At 43.0% G+C, this 22,686-nt stretch overlaps 1 protein-coding gene across 3 annotated transcripts in view; it reads right to left on the bottom strand.

Moving 5' to 3' along the window:
* The window catches only part of ppp2r5cb (protein phosphatase 2, regulatory subunit B', gamma b), a 40,139-nt gene extending 17,820 nt beyond the window's left edge, over window positions 1-22,319 (bottom strand). The window contains exons 1-3 of one of the 3 annotated variants that reach the window (XM_021600920.2): window positions 22,141-22,319; window positions 21,662-21,709; window positions 20,207-20,369 (exon numbers count right to left, since the gene is read on the bottom strand). In XM_021600920.2, the coding sequence (XP_021456595.1) occupies window positions 20,207-20,369; window positions 21,662-21,709; window positions 22,141-22,167 (238 nt within the window). In that variant the 5' untranslated portion in view covers window positions 22,168-22,319. Of the gene's footprint in view, window positions 1-4,990; window positions 5,198-20,206; window positions 20,373-21,661; window positions 21,710-22,140 lie in introns of those variants that run through there. The other 2 variants (XM_021600919.2, XM_021600921.2) reach the window with 2 other exon arrangements.
* Window positions 22,320-22,686: the final 367 nt, after the last annotated feature.

Raw genomic sequence — 22,686 nt, 5'->3', positions numbered from 1 at the left:
GCTGTAATGTTAAGGTTTCCCTTCACTGGAACCTAGCTCGAAACATGAACAGCTCCAGACCCTTATTCCTCCACCAAACTTTAGTTTGCACTATGCATTCAGGCAGGTAGAGTTCTTCCAGATTCGTCCGTCGGACTGCCAGATGGTGAAATGTGACTCATCACTCCAGAGAACACGCATATCCACTGCGCCACAGTCCAATGGCAGCAAGCTTTACACCACTCCAGCCAACAGTTGGCATGGTGATCTTAGGCTTGTGTGCGGCTGCTCGGACATGGAAACCCATTTCATGAAGCTCCCCACGACCAATTCTGATAACATTGTTTCCAGAGGCAGGTTAAACTCAGTAAGTGTTACAACCAAGGACAGATTTTTTTTGCGCTACAGCACTTGGCAGTCCTGTTCTGTGAGCTCGTGTGGTCTACGACTTCACGACTGAGTCGTTGTTGCTCCCAGACCTTTCCACTTCACAATAACAGCACTTACTCACTAGCAGGGCAGACATTTGACAAACTGACTTGTTGGAGAAGGTGACATCCTATGACTGCGCCACATTGAAAGTCACAGCTATTCAGTAAGGCCATTCTACTGCCAATGTCTATGGAGAATGCATGGCGGTGTGCTTGATTTTATACACCTGTCAGCAAAAGGTATGGCTGAAATAGCCAAATCCACTCATTTAAAGGGGTGTCCACATACTTTTGTATATAGTGTAGCTAGCGAGCTCATCACGCATCATTGCCGTGTGCACTGTGCATGCGATGACTGACCACAACCTGACAGAAATCAATATTGAGAAGCAGCCAGCTTCATACACTAGGCCTACATGACAATTCCAATCTGAAGAGAAAACAAATGCAGTCTAACAAAGCTCCCTGACGGTGCATTCTGGTAAACCACTCAGAATGTGTACCTAACACAGGTTAAAATAAACAACCGCTATTAGTTTTAAAAATTATTTATAAATGAGTGCCTTGAATTTTTTTGTTGCAAGTTTGTCATTTTGATCTTGGTTGAACTGACCTACTACCACTACCTGCACACTAGGTCACCACTGAAGCAGGAGAGAGAAAGGACTTTGGATCAGGGGCCATATACACAAAGCATCTTTGACAAAGATGGTGGTATATACTGATACTGGAGATACTGGAGTCACCGCTCTTACAATGGGTTAAATGTTCCCAAAGACCAAAGGCAGGCGGGAACATTCTGGCCAATGAGAAGGCAGAAACTCAGATATAAAATTGTTTCTCAAAGATGGAGGAAAAACTATGCTCGCATGATGGGTACCCTAACCATGGCTGGTTAGCTGAGACTTAAACATTCCTTTTGGTTCCCAGAACTAAAACATTGGCTTTAGCTCAGCGAGATATTGCTGTCTTGAGTTCAATACCTTACCTGGTCAGGTACATTGGTGCTAAGGATGGCATCTATACAGACATGCTGGATTTAAGCCCTTATAAATCATTTATGATAGGTTAATTTGTACATTGAGGGTTTTATCTATTTTAACAAACCTTTATTTATTTTTTTACTTTTGTATTGTATATTGCTTTTTATATAAGCCCTTGGGCTTCCAACCACATCCACTTCATTATCAATTGTTTTTTGGGGGGGGTGGGTATTTTCTTAAAACTGCATTGTTGGTTAAGGGCTTGCAAGTAAGCATTTCACCTGTTGTAGTCAGCGCATGTGAGAAAATGTGATTTGTATTTTTTTAATCTTTGTTGTTTATCACTTGTTTTCTTTGGTGCAAATAAATGATATGTTAAACCTACAAAACCAATGAGCCCGACACTGAGAAGGACAACCTCCACCAGTATCATCCCACCAAACACACAACCTTATGAGTGAAACACTGCCTGGCTCTCAGACGTTTAGTTGCCACAGCATGACCAAGAGTGTGTCCCAAACAGAACCCTATTCCCTATGTAGTGTACTACCTTGACCATAGGTCATTTGGGACAAAGCACCAGAGAGAATCCTACAGAAAAGTTTGAGGAAACAGGGACGAGGGCTGTTGATCATATAGCACAGCAAATCATAGCACAGCAAAATTCACCAAACCTGCTGATTGTCCAAACTGGACAATTCTATATAGGCCTAAACCTGGGTGTTTTTTTTTTAAGTAAAAAGAAACTACCTGATTTGGCAGCCCAGTGCTAACACAACCCCTCTTCTTCATTATCCCCTGTTGCATAACACTGCTCCTGCTGTGGAACATGCCTGTGTCAGGAGTGTTCAGACACGTTGTTGCTCTAACATGCGTGTCCCATTATCCACTCCTCCATGCCTACCCTACCCCAGTCCTAGTGCCATTACACAACAGCCCTAGGGTTTCCCATCATGCCTAAAATATTAAAGGGACGTGTACCCCACACACACACACACACACACCTGACACAGTGTATGTGTGCATGGGCTCCATGCCCTTATTGCCTCCACAGACATTTACAAGTTAAGAGAAAGCATCTGAACATTCGCTATGGGTGTAAAACAGGGCACAGATCTAGGATCAGCTTCATCATACCTCCCAGTGAACACAAGCATATCTGAAGGGTTGATGCACAGACCCGGACTCAGCCAAGGCAAAACGGTTAGGGCAATTGTGTCAAGGGCCTACTTAATGCTTTAGGACAAGCTGAAAGTGTGAACTGCTCTGCCTAAACCAACTGCTTTGAATGTTTGCACCATTTTTATGCAAAATAATAGCATGAATGCATTTCTCATAACTAGGCCTAGTAACACCAGTGTTTCCCATAGGATTGTTTTCAGCAGTGGTGGTAAAGGGAGGAGGGGGGGTGCTACTAGCGCTAACGTAATGACATGCTAGCTGTTGCCATAGACTTCCAGTCAATGAGCCAATGACTATCCATTTAAGTGTATCTCGCCAGAAATAGACAGTATTCCAAACATTAAGAACATCATCCTAATATTGGAGTTGCACACCCCCTTTTGCCCTCAAAACAGCCTCAATTCACCAGGGCATGTACTCAACAAGGTGTCGAAAGCGTTCCACATAGCCCATTCAAAGGCACTGACCAAAGAGGGGACATTATCTTCCAGCTGATGGCACAACTCGAGTTGCACCGCATTATTTATGTCTCATGCACAAATTCATGTTGTTACTCCTATGAACAAAGGAAGTGAAATTTAACAATATTGAAAAAGACCTAAGCCAATAATAATAATAATAATAATAATAATAATAATAATAATAATAATAATAATAGCATAAGCCTATCGATACACATTCCTACTCATTCATTGCAGCGGCAGAGCTGGTTGAAGTAGGGAGAACAAGCTTTTTATGGATTATATAAAGTGTGAAAGTAAATCACCCAAAAACAGCAGCTCTTTATTGTATTCATTGACGGTCTCTAGTTAAGGTTAGAAAAGTTTTGAAATTTCATAGTATTCAGTGTGCTCGAGGAATCTTTATTTTACAGGTTACTGTATGATAATCTGAGACATCCGATAGGCCTAGCGCTGGCCAATAGGTGCACTTGCTTGCTCCCCATGCCAGCCGGAAAGGCAGAGTCTGCTTCTTTAGATACATGAAACAATTTTTAAAAATGGGAACACTATCAGCGCAGCTGAATCCGGTGCACCACCCCCCGTTAAAAAAAAAAGAAATCAAGGTTTTATTGTTTGGCTATAGACTGGTTGGTGACCACTTACCTACACTGATTGAAGTGGATTTAACAAGTGCCATCAATAAGGGATCATAGCTTTCCCCTGGATTATCCTGGTCAGTCTATCATGGAAAGAGCAGATGTCCTTAATGTTTTGAATACAGTATATTTTGAAGTGATGCCAACAAATTTACCAGCCGAGGGCCAACGCTGCTAAATGAAGAGTGGAAACACTGAACACAGGTCTACACCTCTAAGCCAAAATCGTAGTGTCACTCCTACAGTGTCTCAGCAGACTACTCACAACAACAGTGCCAGAGGCCATTAGCTTTTATGGAGATTTGAACGACAGCTGATGCATAATACATCGCCGGAAAAAATGTCATGACAACAATATGCTGCAGCAGGTCACAGGTGTCTTGGCAAAATCTATGTGCATAATAATACGAGACTGTGGCCATGGGGACAATACAGTACGGTTTCCATAAAAATGCCCTCGTTTTGCAATCAGGAAACTGTAGTTTCTTCACTATTAGTAAAAACAGAACACCAAACAATGTATATTCAATGACTAGTGTCTGCTACTGTTGTACTAATTTGGTCCTTAAAACTACTGCTTAACACTGAAGATGTATGAAACAGATTTCCTTCAGTAGTGGTTACACATTTGTCTGTTTTAAAGCTACACATTTTGCCATGGGGCAGAGAGAACATTTGACCTTTTTAAAGCTATTTTCCTGCAATTCTACATATTTTGCCATGGCTTATGCTGTGTTCTTATTCGGAGTTATAGTAGTTGGTTATAGTTTACACTGAAAACATTTTACCATCCCAAAAATGATTTTTTAAAATGTAGTAATATTTTCGGGAGCGGCAACAACTAAATGAATATAGGGAAAACACATCCATCTCCACTGCGAGGGACAGGAGTATAGCAAAAGGGCTCTGGGTGACGGCAAACACACAAACGACTGTGACCTCACATCCTTTGACATCAGCAGTCTTGGTGGGGGATGGTAGAGGCAGAAGGCAGTAAAACTAGCCCCCTTCCCCTCCCTTTCTCCCACACTGAGCTATGCAATGCCCTAGCAAAAACCTTCCTTTATTGCCTACGACAAAAAAAATCTTCACTTGCTCCAAAAACTCCCCAGGTGCCCAGACAGTAGATAAGACACCCTTCCCTGCCGCCTCCTAGTGAAGGCTTTAGTCTCAAACCATTTATATCTGCAAAGCACATTAAAACAGCTACAGATGGTAAATGGCAACATTTTTGCCCACCTCCCCTAGCGTGCACCCACACACACGAGAGAACCAGATAAGACAGAGAAAAAAAATAGCCAGCTTGCATTGCTCACCTCTGAAATGCATTAGGGCCACGGGCTGAAAAGGCCCATTTGAGCTCGGTGCATCCAGAACCATCACGCTGGCAGCACTAGTGCCTGTCAACATCTAAGGGCTGGGGTAGAGGAGAGGGTAGCACAGGCTAAGGCGAGGAACCAGCCTCCATTTTAACAGCAAACACTCTGAGCAGAAAATGAAACTCTGCTGCAGTTGGAGGGAACAGGCTAGTTTGTGATGTCACTCTACGGAGTCTGATTGGCCAACCTGGGTCACATGGGGCAGGCTGTCAGAATGCATAAGCATGAGGCAGGTCGAGGGGATTTGCTGGTGGGCTGGGGAAGAGGCGGGACCTTTGCTGTGATTGGAGCAGACCCAGGAGGTCTGGCTAACAACCTCAGTGGGAAAGATGACTGAAGCTCTGAAAACCTTACCCCTCATCTCTTTTCCTTCTGTCTCACACAAACATCTACCCTGCCCCCGCACTCATTACAATAAATGGAATTCCCAGCAGAAAGAGCAATGTAAATAAATCAAGACTTTCAGACAAAGTAGCCCCCTATAAACAAAAAAGTAAGCAAACAAACAGTGTAGGGTCGGTCTAAAAGGCTACACATTATCACCTGCCTTATCTTGGCTCTAGGAAAAGCACAGACAGTCCATTAATACTTTATACAAAGTACAGTAGGTCAGATCTATACACACCTATTGTTAGGCTGCATCTTATCTCTGGCTCACAACAATAAGAGGATACATAATGACACAGTGATTGATGAAAGACGTGAAAAATACTTGGAGGCATTGACTATCATTCAGTAAAAGCGGAGGTCTTGTGTGGGTGCGTGCACATACAGATGGCCCAGGTGTAAGAAACAGGAAGCCACAGTTATAACACAGGAAGCTAGTGAGCAAATGTTCTGCCTCAGCTGCTCTCAGAGTGAGCAGTTACATCACTAACACCAGCACAACAGGCAGACACACGGCGCACACACAACGACTATGGCTCACATTCTTCTCTTGCTCTTAGTCGTGTATGCATGTCAGACCTTTCTGCTTGATAAGACAATGACAGGAGCGTAGACTGACTAACCATGTCCGTTGTAAAGAGCAGGGACACATAGGATTGCCTACCTGTCACCAACCAAGAGTAATTAGCACCTCTGAAGAGTGTCAGAAGTCAAGCTCTTTAGTACACACCGCAAAGACCATGAAGTTGGCAGTCACAAGGCCTTGGTGGCAGTAGCATTGTTTGGCAATGCATGTCAGTTTGCGTTGCTTAGTGTTAACTTCTCTAGGATAGGGGGCAGCATTTGGAATTTTGGATGAAAAGCATGCCCAATTTCAACTGCCTGCTAGTCATCCCCAGAAGATAAGCTATGCATATTATTAGTAGATTTTGATAGAAAACACTAAAGTTTCTAAAACCGTTTGAATCATGTCTGCGAGTATAACAGAACTTATGTAGCAGGTGAAACCCCGAGGACAAACCATTCAGATGTTTTTTTTTTTGAGGTCACCCTCTTTTCAATGGGTTTTCATTGGGAATCCAGATTTCTAAAAGACTTGCTTGCAGTCCCTACCGCTTCCACTGGAGGTCACCATTCTTTAAAAATTGGTTATTCCTTTGTGGAATGAAGAAGTACGGCCATCTTGAACGAGGGTCACTTCATGTGTACTGTTTGATAGAGGCGTATGACTAGAAAGCATGCTTGAGTTTGTTTTCTTCCTGTATTGAACACAGAGCATCCAGTCTTCAATTTTATCAATTATTTACTTTAAAAAAATACCCAAAGTTGCATTACAAAAGTAGTTTGAGATGTTTACAGGTAACAGATATTTTGCCGTCACTTTGCGCAAGTTGGAACCGGTGTTTTTCTGGATCAAACACGCCAAATAAATGGACATTTTGGATATAAATGGACTGAATTAAATCGAACAAAAGGACTATTTGTGATGTTTATGGGACATATTGGAGTGCCAACAGAAGAAGCTTGTCAAAGGCATGATTAATATTTTAATTTCTGCGGTTTGTGTCGCGCCTGCAGGGTTGAAATGTTCTCTTTTGTTTACTATGGTGCCATCCTCAGATAATAACATTGTTTGCTTTCGTCAAAAAGCCTTTTTGGAATCTGACATGTTGGCTGGATCCACAACACGTGTAGCTTTAAGTTGGTATGCTACATGTGTGATTTCATGAAAGTTAGGAATTTGTCACTCTGCATTTTCTCTGGCTTTTGGCCAAATGGGACACTACAGTCCCACATATCCCAGAGAGGTTAAGGTCTAGATTCCAATGTTAGTTAGCTAGCTAGATGTGCCAATGTTGCTATTTTGTAGAAAGTCCTTTTTGTAAGAGATGGCCACAGCTAGAAAAATATCAAATGACGAACAATGTAATTCACTCTCCATAATCCCATACTGCCACTGCCAGCCCATAGCGACATTTTTAGCTAGCGCTAGCATATTTGCTAGCTAGCACAACATAGCTATTGAGCTAAGGACACTGCAATAACAGGCATTGTGATTGAATTATAATGGAAATACTAACTACAGTGGTTAGCTAGCTAGGAGGAAGAATTTCAAATCAAATTTTATTAGTCACATGCTGTAAGGTTGTAACAGGTGTAAACCGTACAATGAAATGCTTACTTACGAGCCCCTAACCAACAATGCAGTTTAACAAATATTGATAAGGATAAGAAATAAAAGCACAAAGTAAAAGAGCAGCAGGAAAATAACAATAGCGGGACTATGATTCACCGAACAATATTTTTAAAGTACTTTAAGAAAGTTTTCGTTTCAGTCTCCTCCATCTCCACTAACCGAAGCAAATTGTATGGATTTTTTTCCTATTAACAATGTCAAATTAACATCTGTACAGAAAGACAGATGAAGGCCACATTACAGAAGAGGAACTTCTTGATGCAATTAAAGCCTTTACGTCCGGGGAAAACTCCAGGGATGGATGGCATACCAGTGGAAGTATACCAAACAAAGTTTGATATACTCAGAGGACCATTATGAGCATGTTTTAATCACTCCTACATAAACGGTGGATTATCAGACATTTTTGCTTGTCTGATATTATTACTGAAACAGGGTCCAAGTGGTATATAAACTCAGCACAAAAACAATAACCCTTTTTACAAGACCCTGTCGTTCAAAGATAATTCATAAAAATCCAAATAACTTCACAGTTCATTGTAAAGGGTTTAAACACCGTTTCCCATGCTTGTTCATTGAACCATAAACAATTAATGAACATGCACCTGTGGAACGGTCGTTAAGACACTAACAGCTTACAGACGTTAGGCAATTAAGGTCAGTTTTGAAAACTTAGGCTACTAAAGAGGCCTTTCTACTGACTCTGAAAACACCAAAAGAAAGATTCCCAAGGTCCCTGCTCATCTGTGTAAACGTGCGTTAGGCATGCTGCAAGGAGGCATGAGGACTACAATGTTGCCAGGGCAATAACTTGCAATGTCCGTAATGTGAGACGCCTAAGACAGAGCTACAGGACGGACAGCTGATCGTGGTCTGCCACTGCGAGTAACATGTAACACCTGCACAACAGCTGCCCGAGTTACACCAGGAACGCACAATCCCTCCATCAGTGATCAGACTGTCCACAATAGGCTGAGAGAGGCTGGACTGAGGGCTTGTAGGCCTGTTGTAAGGCAGGCCCTCACCAGACATCACTGGCAACAACGTCGCCTATGGGCACAAACCCACCGTTGCTGGACCAGACAGGACTAGCAAAAAATGCACTTCACTGACGAGTCGCGTTTTTGTCTCACCAGGGGTGATGGTCGGATTCGTGTTTATCGTCAAAGGAATGAGCGTTACATCGAGGCCTGTACTCTGGAGCAGGATCGATTTGGAGGTGGAGGGTCCGTCATGGTCTGGGGTGATGTGTCACAGCATCATCGGACTAAGCATGTTGTCATTGCAGGCAATCTCAACGCTGTCCTCCCTCATGTGGTACCCTTCTTGCAGGCTCATCCTGACATGACCCTCCAGCATGACAATGCCACCAGCCATACTGCTCATTCTGTGCATGATTTCCTGCAAGACAGGAATGTCAGTGTTCTGCCATGGCCAGCGAAGAGCCCGGATCTCAACCCCATTGAGCACGCCGGGACCTATTGGATTGCAGGGTGAGGTCTAGGGCCATTCCCCCCAGAAGTGTCTGGGAACTTGCAGGTGCCTTGGTGGAAGATTGGGGTAACATATCACAGTAAGAACTGGCATATCTGGTGCAGTCCATGAGGAGGAGATGCACTGCAGTACTTAATACAGTTGGTGGCAACACCAGATATTGACTGTTACTTATGATTTTGACCCCCTCTTTGTTATTCCATTTCTGTTAGTCACGTCTGTGGAACATGTTCGGTTTATGTCGGTTGTTGAATCTTATGTTCATACAAATATTTACACATGTGGAGTTTGCTGAAAATAAATGCAGTTGACAGTGAGGTAATTTCTTTTTTTGCTGAGTTATATAAGATCCAGTCCATTTAAAAAAACGTACACTTCAGTGTTGCGATACAAAAACTCTAGCCAAATGCTTGGCTCATAAAATTAAAAAGGTTTTGTTAGATATTATTCATCCTAATCAGACAGATTATTATTTTTTTTTTTACCAGGTAGGCTAGTTGAGAACAAGTTCTCATTTGTAACTTCGACCTGGCCAAGATAAAGCATAGCAGTGTGAACAGACAAGAGTTACACATGGAGTAAACAATAAACAAGTTAATACCATAGTAGAGGGGGGAAAAAAAATCTATATACACTGCTAAAAAATAAAGGGAACACTAAAATAACACATCCTAGATCTGAATGAAATATTCTTATTAAATACTTTTTTCTTTACATAGTTGAATGTGCTGACAAAAAACACACAAATTATCAATGGAAATCAAATTTATCAACCCATGGAGGTCTGGATTTGGAGTGACACTCAAAATTAAAGTGGAAAACCACACTACAGGCTGATCCAACTTTGATGTAATGTCCTTAAAACAAGTCAATGAGGCTCAGTAGTGTGTGTGGCCTCCACGTGCCTGTATAACCTCCCTACAACGCCTGGGCATGCTCCTGATGAGGTGGCGGATGGTCCCCTGAGGGATCTCCTCCCAGACCTGGACTAAAGCATCCGCCAACTCCTGGACAGTCTGTGGTGCAACGTGGCGTTGGTGGATGGAGCGAGACATGATGTCCTAGATGTGCTCAATTGGATTCAGGTCTGGGGAACGGGTGGGCCAGTCCATAGCATCAATGCCTTCCTCTTGCAGCAACTGCTGACACACTCCAGCCACATGAGGTCTAGCATTGTCTTGCATTAGGAGGAACCCAGGGCCAACCGCACCAGCATATGGCCTCACAAATTTGGCCGAGGTTGGAGTAGCCAGGAGAAAGGCATGGCCAGCCGTTGAGAAATGCTTGAAGTTTGATTATCACGGATTTATCAGTGATGACCGTGTTACCTAGCCTCAGCTGGGAGGTGGTGCTCTTGTTTTCCATGGAGTTTACAGTGCCCCAGAACCTTTGGAGTTAGAGCTACAGGATGCAATTTTCTGCTTGAAAAAGCTGGCCTTTGCTTTCCTGACTCACTCTGTGTATTGGTTCATGACTTCCCTGAACAGTTGCATATCGCGGGAACTATTCGATGCTATTGCAGTCTGCCACAGGATGTTTTTGTGCTGGTCGAGGGCAGTCAGGTCTGGAGTGAACCAAGGGCTATATCTGTTCTTAGTTCTGCATTTTTTGAACGGAGCATGCTTGTCTAAGATGGTGAGGAAGTTACTTTTAAAGAATGACCAGACATCCTCAACTGACGGGATGAGGTCAATATCCTTCCAGGATTCCCGGGCCAGGTCGATAAGAAAGGCCTGCTCGCAGAAGTGTTTTAGGGAGCGTTTGACAGTGATGAGGGGTGGTCGTTTGACCGCGGACCTATAGCGGATACAGGCAATGATCGCTGAGATCCTGATTGAAGACAGCAGAAGTGTATTTGGAGGGCAAGTTGGTCAGGATAATGTCTATTAGGGTGCCCATGTTTACGGATTTAGGGTTGTACCTGGTGGTTTCCTTGATGATTTGTGTGAGATTGAGGGCATCTAGCTTAGATTGTAGGACTGCCGGGGTGTTAAGTATATCCCAGTTTAGGTCACCTAACAGAACAAACTCTGAAGCTAGATGGGGGGCGATCAATTCACAGATGGTGTCCAGGGCACAGCTGGGAGCTGAGGGGGGGGGGGGGGGGGGGGGGGGGGTCGGTAGCAGGCGGCAACAGTGAGAGACTTATTTCTGGAGAGATTAATTTTTAAAATTAGAATATCGAACTGTTTGGGTATGGACCTGGAAAGTATGACATTACTATGCAGGCTCTCTCTGCAGTAGAATGCAACTCCTCCCCCTTTGGCAGTTCTATCTTGACGGAAAATGTTATAGTTGGGTATGGAAATCTCCAAATTTTGGTGGCCTTCCTAAGCCAGGATTCAGACACGGCAAGGATCAGAGTGTGCTAAAGCAGTGAGTAAAACAAACTTAGGGAGGCGGCTTCTGATGTTGACATGCATGAAACCAAGGCTTTTTCGATCACAGAAGTCAACAAATGAGGGTGCCTGGGGACATGCAGGGCCTGGGTTTACCTCCACGTCACCCGCGGAACAGAGAAGGAGTAGGATGAGGGTGCGGCTAAAGGCTATCAAAACTGGTCGCCTAGAGTGTTGGGGACAGGGAATAAAAAGACAGATTTATGGGCGTGGTAGAATATATTCAGGGCATAATGCGCAGACAGGGGTATGGTGGGGTGCCGGTACAGCGGAGGTAAGCCAAGGCACTGGGTGATGATAAGAGAGGTTGTATCTCTGAACATGCTGGTTATAATGGGTGAGGTCACCGCATGTGTGGGAGGTGGGACAAAGGAGGTATCAGAGTTATGAGGAGTGGAACTAGGGGCTCCATTGTAAACTAAAACAATGATAACTAACCTGAACAACAGTTTACATTGACGATACATTGGAGATAATACATGACATGTACTGGAAACAATAGAATATTATGACATATCTGGGAAAAAAGGCCTGGTTTTCATAGCTGATTTTGAAAAGGCTTTTGATAAAGACTTGAGTTTATATATAAAATGCCTAGAATATATCAATTTTGTAGAATCTCTTAAAATGGGTTTAAGTATAGTAACCCTATGTAAAAAAAAAAAAATAAAGTAAATAATGGCTACATCGCAGTAAGTTTTAAACTGTCAAGAGGAGAAAAACAAGGTTGTCCACTATCGGCATATCTATTTGTTATTGCCATCGAAATGTTAGCTGTTAAAATGAGATACAACAATAACATTAAGGGATTAGAAATCCATGGCTTAAAAACAAAGGTTTCATTGTACGCTGAGGATTCATGTTTCTATTAAAACCACAATTAGAATCCCTCCACAGCCTCAGAGGATCTAGATACTTTTGCTAACCTCTCAGGATTTAACCAAATTATGGTAAATGTATTACATTATGTATTGGATCACAAAAAAGTTTACATTACTGTGTAGTTGCCCAATAAAATGTTCTGACGGGGATGGTGACATACTAAGTATACTTATCATGATAGAAAGAAATTCTCACTCCAGGACATTTTTATTGAAAGTTAACAAAAATAGATAAGATCTTGCCATCAAGGGGGGGAGAGGGAGAAATCGCCCTGAGTAACTCTAGTCATATCACAGTTGACCTATTTGCTTATGGTTTTGCCTACACCTAGTGACCCACTTTTTAAATGATATGAACAAAAAACTATTCAATTTATTTTGGAATGACAAGCCAGACAAAATTAAAAGGGCCTATTAACATAACAAATATGAATTCGGAGGGCAGAAATTATTAAATACTAAAGCATTAGACCTCACAAAATGCATCAGTCATACAAAAGTTACTAAAATCTGAAATGGTTCTCTAGTAAATTACTAAGAATGTCTCACCCCATGTGCAAAGAAAGGCCTTTTTTCCCCCTTTATTCAGATTACACCTTCGGTTATTTGAAAACTATATCTCCAAAAAATCATTATTTTTTAAAAACAAGGGTGGTAGAAGCCTTTTGTACCTAGACTTGTGCACTTAACCCACTACCATCCCATAACTTACAATGCACATGAAGTGTGACTGGCTCATGACATTTAACCGATATATGGAGAAAATTCCAAACTCCGGTCCCCACGTGGGGGTTTGTGTTCTCGGATTGGGGAAAGGGGATACCTAGTCAGTTGTACAACAATGCATTCAACTGAAATGGGTCTTCATTTAACCCAACACCTCTGAATCAGAGAGGTGCAGGGGGCTGCCATAATCAACATCCAAGTCTTCGGCGCTCGGGGAAGAGTGGGTTAACTGCCTTGCTCAGGGGCAAAACGACAGATTTTTACCTCGTCAGCTCGGGAATTTGATCCAGCAACATTTCGGTTACTGGCCCAACGCTCTAACCACTAGGCTACCTGCCGCCCATTGGTTCAAAGTCAAGTTGTTGGCCGAGTCTACAAGTAGAATCGGAAGGTTTGTCGCTACCGGCTCAGCAAGTACTGCTTTCTGTCTCGCAAGAGAAGGAACACCCTCCCACTGTGACAAGTACCCATCGGCAGTGAGATTCTTGGCGTGTTTCATGCTTTCCCCCTACTGTGGTTTCTGACCTAAATCAAATAGGTGAAGTGAATCATAGTGCAACTTGTGAACTCAACTGCGTTTTCAGAAAATGTTCCAACTGAAAGCGGGATTCCTTAGCTTTGTTTGTAGCAGGTCGAACTGAACGTGACCAGTCAGGTTAGCTGCTGCGTGTTTTCGATCTGGATGTTCTGTGTCCAGGGTCACTATAGGAAGGTATGAGTAAGTATTGATGTTGCTATAGATACAGACTGAACCAACAGTCTTTACATTAGAGGTGAAGGAGGCTGCGTGTCTGTTGGCAAAGTAGCACATGGGGAGAGAGCTAATGTCACTGTGCGCCACACTGAATACTCTGCAAGAAGGTTAAAGGAAGAAGCCTCTCTTGTAAGTTAACTAGTACAATTGGCAGTATTCAAGAGGAGAATAGTTGGTAAATGTATCGTTACCAGTAGAACTAATTACAATTAGAAAATACTGATAACAGGTAATTCAGTTTAGTTATATAGGAATTCCTGGTTTGTGTGTGTGGTGGCGCTGATATTTGACAGTCTCAGCCACTTACATAGGTTTACAGTACGTGAACTAAAGATCGCAGGCCTGCATAAGACTAGAGCAAAGCAACTGGTGAAGTAATGCTCTGTTTTAGCGGTTATGGGCAGCCTAGCTGTGTGGAGAAGGGAAGCTTTTTGTATACAAGAGCTTTGAAATGTTTGAATCATGAATGTAATTTCTGTATTCAAGTATTTAAAAAGTGTGTGTGTGGTGTGTAGGGATGGACATAAAGTACAAAATACAACTACAAAATACCCTAAAGACCAATGTTTCAATTAAAATACATGTACTTTAAAATATATTTGGAAGTAGCCGAGCTAAAAGCAACATTGTCAGTAACCGTTAAAGAAACTATGACTGTGATATATTGTTTATCCAGCTTAGTTGAATGCACTCTCAGTCTGAATAAGAGCATCTTTTAAATGACCAAAATGTAAATATGCAAAACTGAACAACTGCAAAGCACACTGGGTATTTCCATTGACCTCGTTTCAGGGCGGAGATCAGAGTAAGTCAACATGTTATGCAATTGTTCATTTTTAAATTACATATAGTTAATTTATCAGATGCTCATATCACACCATAGTGCCATCAGACTTGATGTAGGGCACATATGTCAGAGTCAAGGCCCGCGGGCCACATCCGGCCCGCAAGAAGGTTTTTTACGGCCCCTGGGATGATCTTGATTTATTATTAGAACCGGCCCGCAGCAAGCCGGCAGCCCGCAGATCTTTTACACGCACCAATACTACATTTCCCACAATGCAAAGGTGACGCACCGAGCAGTAGGCTGCTTCATTTCAATATTTATTGGCACAGCAGTCGTCAGCATCACAGTAAAATTAACTTTCAGATACCCATCAAAAATGGCAAAACGGAAGGTGGATACTGAGAACCGGGGGTTTCAAACAAGGTGGGAGTCGGAGTATATGTTCACGAAGGTAGCTGGAAAACCTGTGTGTCTTCTGTGTGGAGAAAGTGTGGCGGTACTGAAAGAGTATAATCTGAGACGACATTATGAAACGAAACACGCGGACAAAAACAAGAATATGGACATGGAACAAAGGCTACAAAAGGCAGAGGAATTAAAACGAGGCCTCAAATCTCGACAGGCTCTGTTCAAAAAAGCCAAATCACAAGGCCAGGCTGCTGTCAAGGCCAGTTTTATTTTGGCAGAAGAGATCGCTAAATCAGCCCGGCCATTTACGGAGGGGGATTTCATCAAAAACTGCATGATTAAAGTTTGTGACGAAGTTTGCCCAGAAAAAAGGCAACTCTTTTTAAATGTGAGTCTGAGCAGAAACACCATTGCCGAGAGAGTAGACCAGTTGTCCATCAATCTAAAAGAGCAGCTTGTGAAAAAGGGAAAAGATTTTATTGCATATTCCTTGGCTGTGGATGAGAGCACCGACATTTCTGACATTGCCCAGTTGTCAATTTTCATCCGCGGAGTGGACTCCAGCCTAAGCGTGACAGAGGAGTTTTTGGCTTTACGTCCTATGCATGGCACAACTACGGGGCATGATTTGTATGAAGAGGTGTTAAGATGTGTAAATGAGATGGAGCTGCCTTGGGAAAAACTTGTGGGTTTGACAACCGACGGAGCACCTGCGATGTGTGGACACAGGAGCGGACTGGTGGCGAAGATACGGGAAAAGATGCAAGAGGAAAACGCGACAGGTGAGCTGACAGCTTATCATTGTATCATACACCAGGAAGCGTTGTGCGGTAAAGCCTTGAAAATGGAGCATGTAATGAGCATCATCACGCGCACAGTTAACTTTATCAGAGCCAAAGGTTTGAATCACCGCCAGTTCAAGGCATTTCTGACGGAGTTAGAAACGGAGCATGGTGATTTGCCTTATCACACAGAGGTGCGATGGCTAAGCCAGGGAAAGGTGCTTCAAAGATGTTTCGAGCTTCGTGAGGAGATTTGTCTATTCTTGGACAGCAAAGGGAAAGACACAACACAACTCCGAGACGAAATGTTTCTGTGTGAAATGGCTTTTCTGTGTGACATTACGAGTCATCTGAATGCAATAAACTTGCAGCTGCAGGGTCGGGATCGTGTCATCTCTGATATGTACAGTACAGTGAAGGCATTTAAAACCAAACTGACTCTGTGGGAGACGCAGATGCGGAAAGAAAATTTGAGCCACTTTCCCAGCTGCCAGACCATGAAAGAGAAGCTCTCTACCAGTGCGTTCCCGAGCACACAGTTGGCTGATAAAATAGGTATGCTTACCACTGACTTTCGACGCCGATTTGCTGACTTTGAAGCACAAAAAAGCAGGTTGGAACTGCTCGGTAACCCATTTGCTGTTGACGTGGAAAGCTCACCACCAAACCTCCAAATGGAGTTGATTGACCTCCAATGCAATGATGCACTGAGGGAAAAATATGCGGCAGTGGGTGCTGCGGAGTTTGCCCGTTTCCTCCCCGGCACAATGCCCCAGCTGCGCATCCAGGCTGCTCAAACGTTGTCTATGTTTGGCAGCACATACCTGTGTGAACAACTGTTTTCTTTGATGAACCTGAACAAAACATCACACAGAAGTCGACTTACTGCTGAACACCTCCACTCAATTCTGAGGATTTCTTCAGCTCAGAGCCTTACCCCGAACATTGATGAACTTGTGGAAAAGATGGGACACCACCAAGTATCACCCTCAACCTCAAACAAGTGAACATTACTGTGCAATCACATATTTAGAGTTTTTACTCAGTTCAAGTTTAAAAGTTAAAATTTAATATTTGTTTTCACTGCATGTTACTTCTCCTTAAACAAAGTGTTGTTTTTGATTAATAGATTTTTGCACTTTATTTTTTTGTATTTCAATCCAATTATATTTTAAAAATATTTCAGTTGAGTGGATGATAGAAAATTGCTATTATTGTTTTTTCTTTGAAGTAAATTTAGCCCACTTTTGCTAAAATAGAAAATATAGTCTACTGATGGTGCCTTGAATACCGGTTTCTTTCATTTAATGTTCATGTTATGGGGATATTTATATAAAGGAAATTTGTCTTTTGTGTCTGTTGAAAATTAAAGATTACTGACAGAGCCATAAGAAAATATTGCTTTATTTATCTGATCATATTGTAATATATTTGTTAGGTTTTCAGTAGGTTCAATTAGGTTCACTAGACTATATGCGTCATTTAAAAAATTTTCAATGAACATTCGAACAGTCCGGCCCTCGTCTTGTAGCTGATTTTTTTATTTGGCCCTCCGTCCATTTGACTTTGACACCCCTGATGTAGGGTATACCAATGTAGGGTGAAATAGGGACACAAAATGTTGAACTGCTATAAAGAAATGGTATAGTGAACTATTTTGAAAACACAAATTACAGCTTTCAAAAGTATCTGTTATAAAATACACTGGAGTGTAGTTCAATACATCATACAAAATCCTCAGAAGTCATTAAAATACATGCAACAGAAACACCGGCCATCTCTGTGTGTTGTCTTGTTCTTCTATCCTCGTGTCGACCTGAAATACCCAAAAGTCCCCACAAGGATAGTAAAACAAGAAATTCTCCCTTGTTAGGACATTTCCCATGTCCACACAAGGACAAAGGCTATTTTAAGCTTAGGGGTTAGGTTAGGGTTTGGCGTTAGAAGTTAACGTTAGGTAAAATTGGATTTTGAATGGAAATACATTTTAGGTCCCCACAATAATTAAAACAAACAAGTGTGTGTGTGAGAGATAAAGAGCTGTTTCTGGCATGCTTAGTCATGGGGCATTCTCCTGTCTGAAGAGCTGTTGTTCTTCTGATAGACTGCACGCACTCACTCATTGGTTATCCTCCAAACTCTCATTTGGCACAGGCCACCGGGCTCCAGCCATTTATATAAACTCTCCCGCTAGCCCCTGCAGAACAACTGGACTAAACTTGTGACACGTCGGGCTAGTCTGGCTATAACAACAAGGTCTGTATTGTAGCGATTTCAAAGATGTGTCAATGGAAGTAATTGAATAATTATTTTATGAGTCTGCTGACACTTCAACACCACATTCTATTGACCTCAAGCTACTACTGAAGCCATATGTCATCCAGCCAATGACTTGAGTTCACAGTCACACAGAGTGAAGTTCCTCCACTCTGAAACAGTTCCTCCAGACAACAGTTCCCAACAGAGAGCAAGAGAAACTGTATCCCTCCCAAGACAGCTCCTCTGTCACGGGATCTCAAACAAAAACACCAGCTGCTGTTCGTTCCTTTCTTCACCACCTTTTGGCAAACCATTGCAGTGGTGGGAGAGTTGAGAGCCAAGTGGGGGGTTCACTAAAAACAGACACTCGCCTGAAACACTGTGGTGTTGTTTTTCCCCCAATGTAGCAAGTTGCTCATGCTTATCAAACTGTGGAAAAGGTCAACATTATCCTGGAACAGCTTTTTTTTTTTTGCCATTACCACCACGTGAACAGGATGCAGACTGCATATTCCACTCAGCAATAATGTGAGGTGGTATCAGGCTGCATCTTCCCCTGCCTGGTCAGTCTGCTGTCAAAAAGAGGCACCTACTAAAACTCTGTGGAACACAAAATAAACAACCCCTAAAGTTCATTGTAGCTGTCGGAAATCAGCTCTTCAGCTACACAGAACTAACTCTCCAAAAGCAGCACTCTACCTCTTCATGTGGCCCAGGTGTCCAGAGACAACCCGTTGGTAAAGCTCTGTGAAGCGGTCTAGTCTGCTGTAGTTCAGCCATTCAAAAAGCAGCAGCACTAAAGCTCGGTGTAGCCTGACTGCTGCCGTCCAAAAGAGTCCATCTCCATCCAGAGGAGAATGTGTGGAATGAAAGCAGGCCTTGCTAGGTGCCTGACTGCCTATTAGGACAGGACCACTGGTAACACCCACATGGTCCATCGGACAATATTTGCAGAACAACCTTATCAAAAGCCCTCGTTGGGCCCATGGATGTGACCAGCTGTTATCACAACTCTGAGCTTATCGAACTCGTAAAGAACACAGTAACACAAGAGAAAGGAAACAAAGGTATTGCATGATCAGAGATAAGTGTCTGCCTGAATGTAAGCGGTCTGACAGAAGACACAGGGAAGAGTGAGAGGTGTACAGGACACACTATCACTGCTGAAGCAGTTGGCTTGCGTGGTTACTCTAGACAGAGTTGAATGTATAGACAGAAACTAAAGCAGCTCTCCACTTTGCCCCAGCTCTTAAACACCAAATGTCCCATGTTATTTCAAACCCTGCATCTAGGCCTAAGTACTGCACGGGTCCTGTCCTTTTCACGTGGTGTAGCATAGCTTATGTACTTATGAAATCTGCTGGATGTGCATACTGCACACATACCACATCTATAATAGTTCGCCATGGACAGCCAACTGCATGCCAGTCACTCACAGTAGTAACATTATAACACTGCATAGGATTTGCATGCGCCAGTGCTGATATTGTCCATGAGAAATGCAGGGGAGGGTAGGTGGGTTGTAATGTAGCTCTCTGCCAGCCACCCGCTTATCTGGCAACCGGCAGCATCCTGAAACAAGGACCTGGCAGCATCAAAGCCTTATCTCTGGATTACCCCCTAAATATAGACACTTGGTTTAAATCCAGCGCAAAGTCAGAGCCCTTTACGTCCACTGTTTGTTTCCACGTCTTGAGCAACGCTGTCGGAGGTACATTTTATAGCATGGCAGAGCAGTGGAGAGGTACAGACTTGCACAGAGAGCGAGAGAGAGTGATGGTGACGTTGCTGTGATTTACATCAGAAAATAATGAAAGACAGCTTTTGGAGATGGCAGGCAGCTATGCTAAAGCTTACCAGGGTTAAACCTAGAGGATAAGCCAGAGCTGGGGGTAATGGGACAGGGGTAAAGGGACCAGCACATACATCAGTTGGGAGGGCTGAGAAACCAAACCAATGCAGGATTCAGACCATTGCCTAGGTAGCTTGATGTATTTTCAATTATGGAGTGAACAGAGGCAAAATATGTGTCTTTGAATAGGCCGAGTTAAGGCTAGCCTAGATTAGGTCCAATCGTACCTTTGAAGGCAGGCAGCTTCTGCAGCTCTCTGTTGTTGCTGAGGCTGAAGCGGGACGAGCTCTGCCTCTTGTCCTTCTTGACCGGCGTCTGGGAACCCGGCTGCTTGCCCTTCAGCAGCTGAGTGGCGGGAGGGACGCTGTTACTGCCTTTCCTATTGGAACCCTGCTGTGTGGAGGGGGACACCAAACAAAACAATGAAACGGAGGGACTATTCATTTTTCATTTTTATCTAATTTCCAAAGGTTTTTCCCTACTGAACAACCCCGTTTAGAGTCGTCCCGGTCCCCCCTAGGTTAGATATGAAAACTGGTAAATGCGGGCAGTTTCTTATAGTCTTGTCCCACCTGCCTGCTGGGATCCTTTAAAATCACCACATATACACCTGACAAGGCTGTCTTTCCGCTATGGAGTTACATCAGAAGGGGGATATGTCAAATTCACTGAACTCAACTAAATGTTGCCTTTCACACTACAAGACAAGGGTTTTAGACCTTCTTAGTGAGCCGCCGACTGTCTAGTAATGGGAGGAATAAAGCTGCTGGAACACATGACGGGCCTGGATTACTGACCCATGACACAACAGAAGGTCTTCTCTCCCGCTGATTAATTTACCCAATGTGTTAGCTTCCTAACTGTATACCTTCATATACTGTATTAGCTTCATACTGCAGCTGGTCAGGCCCTTGGGTAAGAAAGTGGTGTGGTTCACACATCCAAAAAACACAAGATAGGAAATAAGTCTAGCTACATGTAACCAAAGAGGCAGACATGGCTGTTCAGAAACAAGCAGAATAAATATCAACAAACTTCTCTGCTTGCATCTATCGACCTGTTTAACCCAGCTCAAACAATGAGAAGGTCGTGCCAGCTCAGGCCACTGGCGCTTAAACAAAGGGTATTACTAAGCCTGAACCAGCCTGTATAATATGACTCCCATGGTTTCATTGTCATCATCCCACTGACGTCAAAAGTTTAGAACCCCAGCGGCCACAAGCATCCCAGAGGAGAGCGGAACCTGGCTGTATGCAGAGGGGTTGGATTGGGTTGTGGGAGTAATACAGCGATTTCAATTCGACACAACGCTGGCACATTAGCAGATCGGCTGCATGGCTGATGACACAGAGTACAGATAGATAACCCTGGATTACACCCCCAGAGAGAAAGAGGAGGGCAAAACGTTTCTATGAGGGCTTAATCACTGACTGGTGTATGTTCCTGTGGATTCATGGCCATATCTACATCTTCAGTACATCTGATTTTAACTGACATAGCTAGCCTTCTTAAGTTGTCTCAGATCACAAGGTAGTAGCTAATGTTATGCAAGCATTCTTTATATTCTGACACAGTAAAGGGATAGTGGCTACCATGTGTTTTTGGTGCTGTAGTAGCTAACGTTAAGTGTTTCTTGCACATTCATAGACAGGTTCTCAAGAGCTAGCGAGGTGTTTAGTTACCTCATGGTCGTTTTCTTGACCTCCAGTTTTTACAAATTTTCCCGACTCCTGTAAAGAAAACATATTTTAGACATGCCTTATTCACAAGTCATTTAAGTCATGTGTAGCGACAGGGGGCAAGTTGACTAATGTCAAACGCTAGCACGCAAGCAAAGCTAATATTTTTGACAGTTTTGTTGAAGTTGAACAAGTTATTTAGTAACTTTAAGAAGTTTAACTTTAAATTGTAGCTAACGTTAGCTATGCGTTTTCATGTCCCTCAAATCGTACTGTACTTTTTGTTACAAATAATCTGACTAGCTACATGCAACTAGCCAGCTAACGGTAGCTTTCCAAGTTAGCATAGCTAGCTAACATTAGCTAGTCATAATGAGACATTGCAAATGTCGAGTCGATGGCCACCTGTTCGTAGTTTAAAACATCAAACAAGTTGTTGTACATTCCACTACTTGTATCTGCGGTTTTGCAAGCCAACTTACCTTCTCTTTTTTCGCTTTATTCGGCATTGCAAAAATGTAGCCGCCCTCGTTCCCTCTCTGACGCTCTCCAGAAGCTAAAGCCTAACAACGTTTAGCAGTTCTTCTTCTTTGGTATCATGGCGGTTGCACATTTTGTTTGTGCATGCCGCCACCTACTGTGCGGTAGTGTGTGGTCGATCACGTTATATTTTGTGATACCAAAATAAAAATGAAAGAATTTCACCACCAATTAACCTACACCCATGTAACCTACCACTATGTAATACAAATCACCCCCACATTTCACTACTTCGCCCCTTACTGATCCTATACCAGGCTGACGGCCTGGGAGGGTGTTCAAAACCTTATGTCTTCTGCAGTAAAACCTCTACACCCAGTGGCGATATTAGCATGGGGTGGGAAGAAAAAAAGTAATAATGTTTTATGCATGCCAGCAAAGCCACACTACAATACTAAACAAAACATGCAATGCACTGTTAGGGACTACATATAGCTGTCCCAACAGCAGAGCTTTCTTTTAAGCCCCATGGAGTAAATCCTTGCTAT

Source organism: Oncorhynchus mykiss, chromosome 4, assembly GCF_013265735.2.
Source record: "Oncorhynchus mykiss isolate Arlee chromosome 4, USDA_OmykA_1.1, whole genome shotgun sequence".
Taxonomy (NCBI): domain Eukaryota; kingdom Metazoa; phylum Chordata; class Actinopteri; order Salmoniformes; family Salmonidae; genus Oncorhynchus; species Oncorhynchus mykiss.
This window is presented reverse-complemented; position numbering and strand designations above follow the sequence as displayed.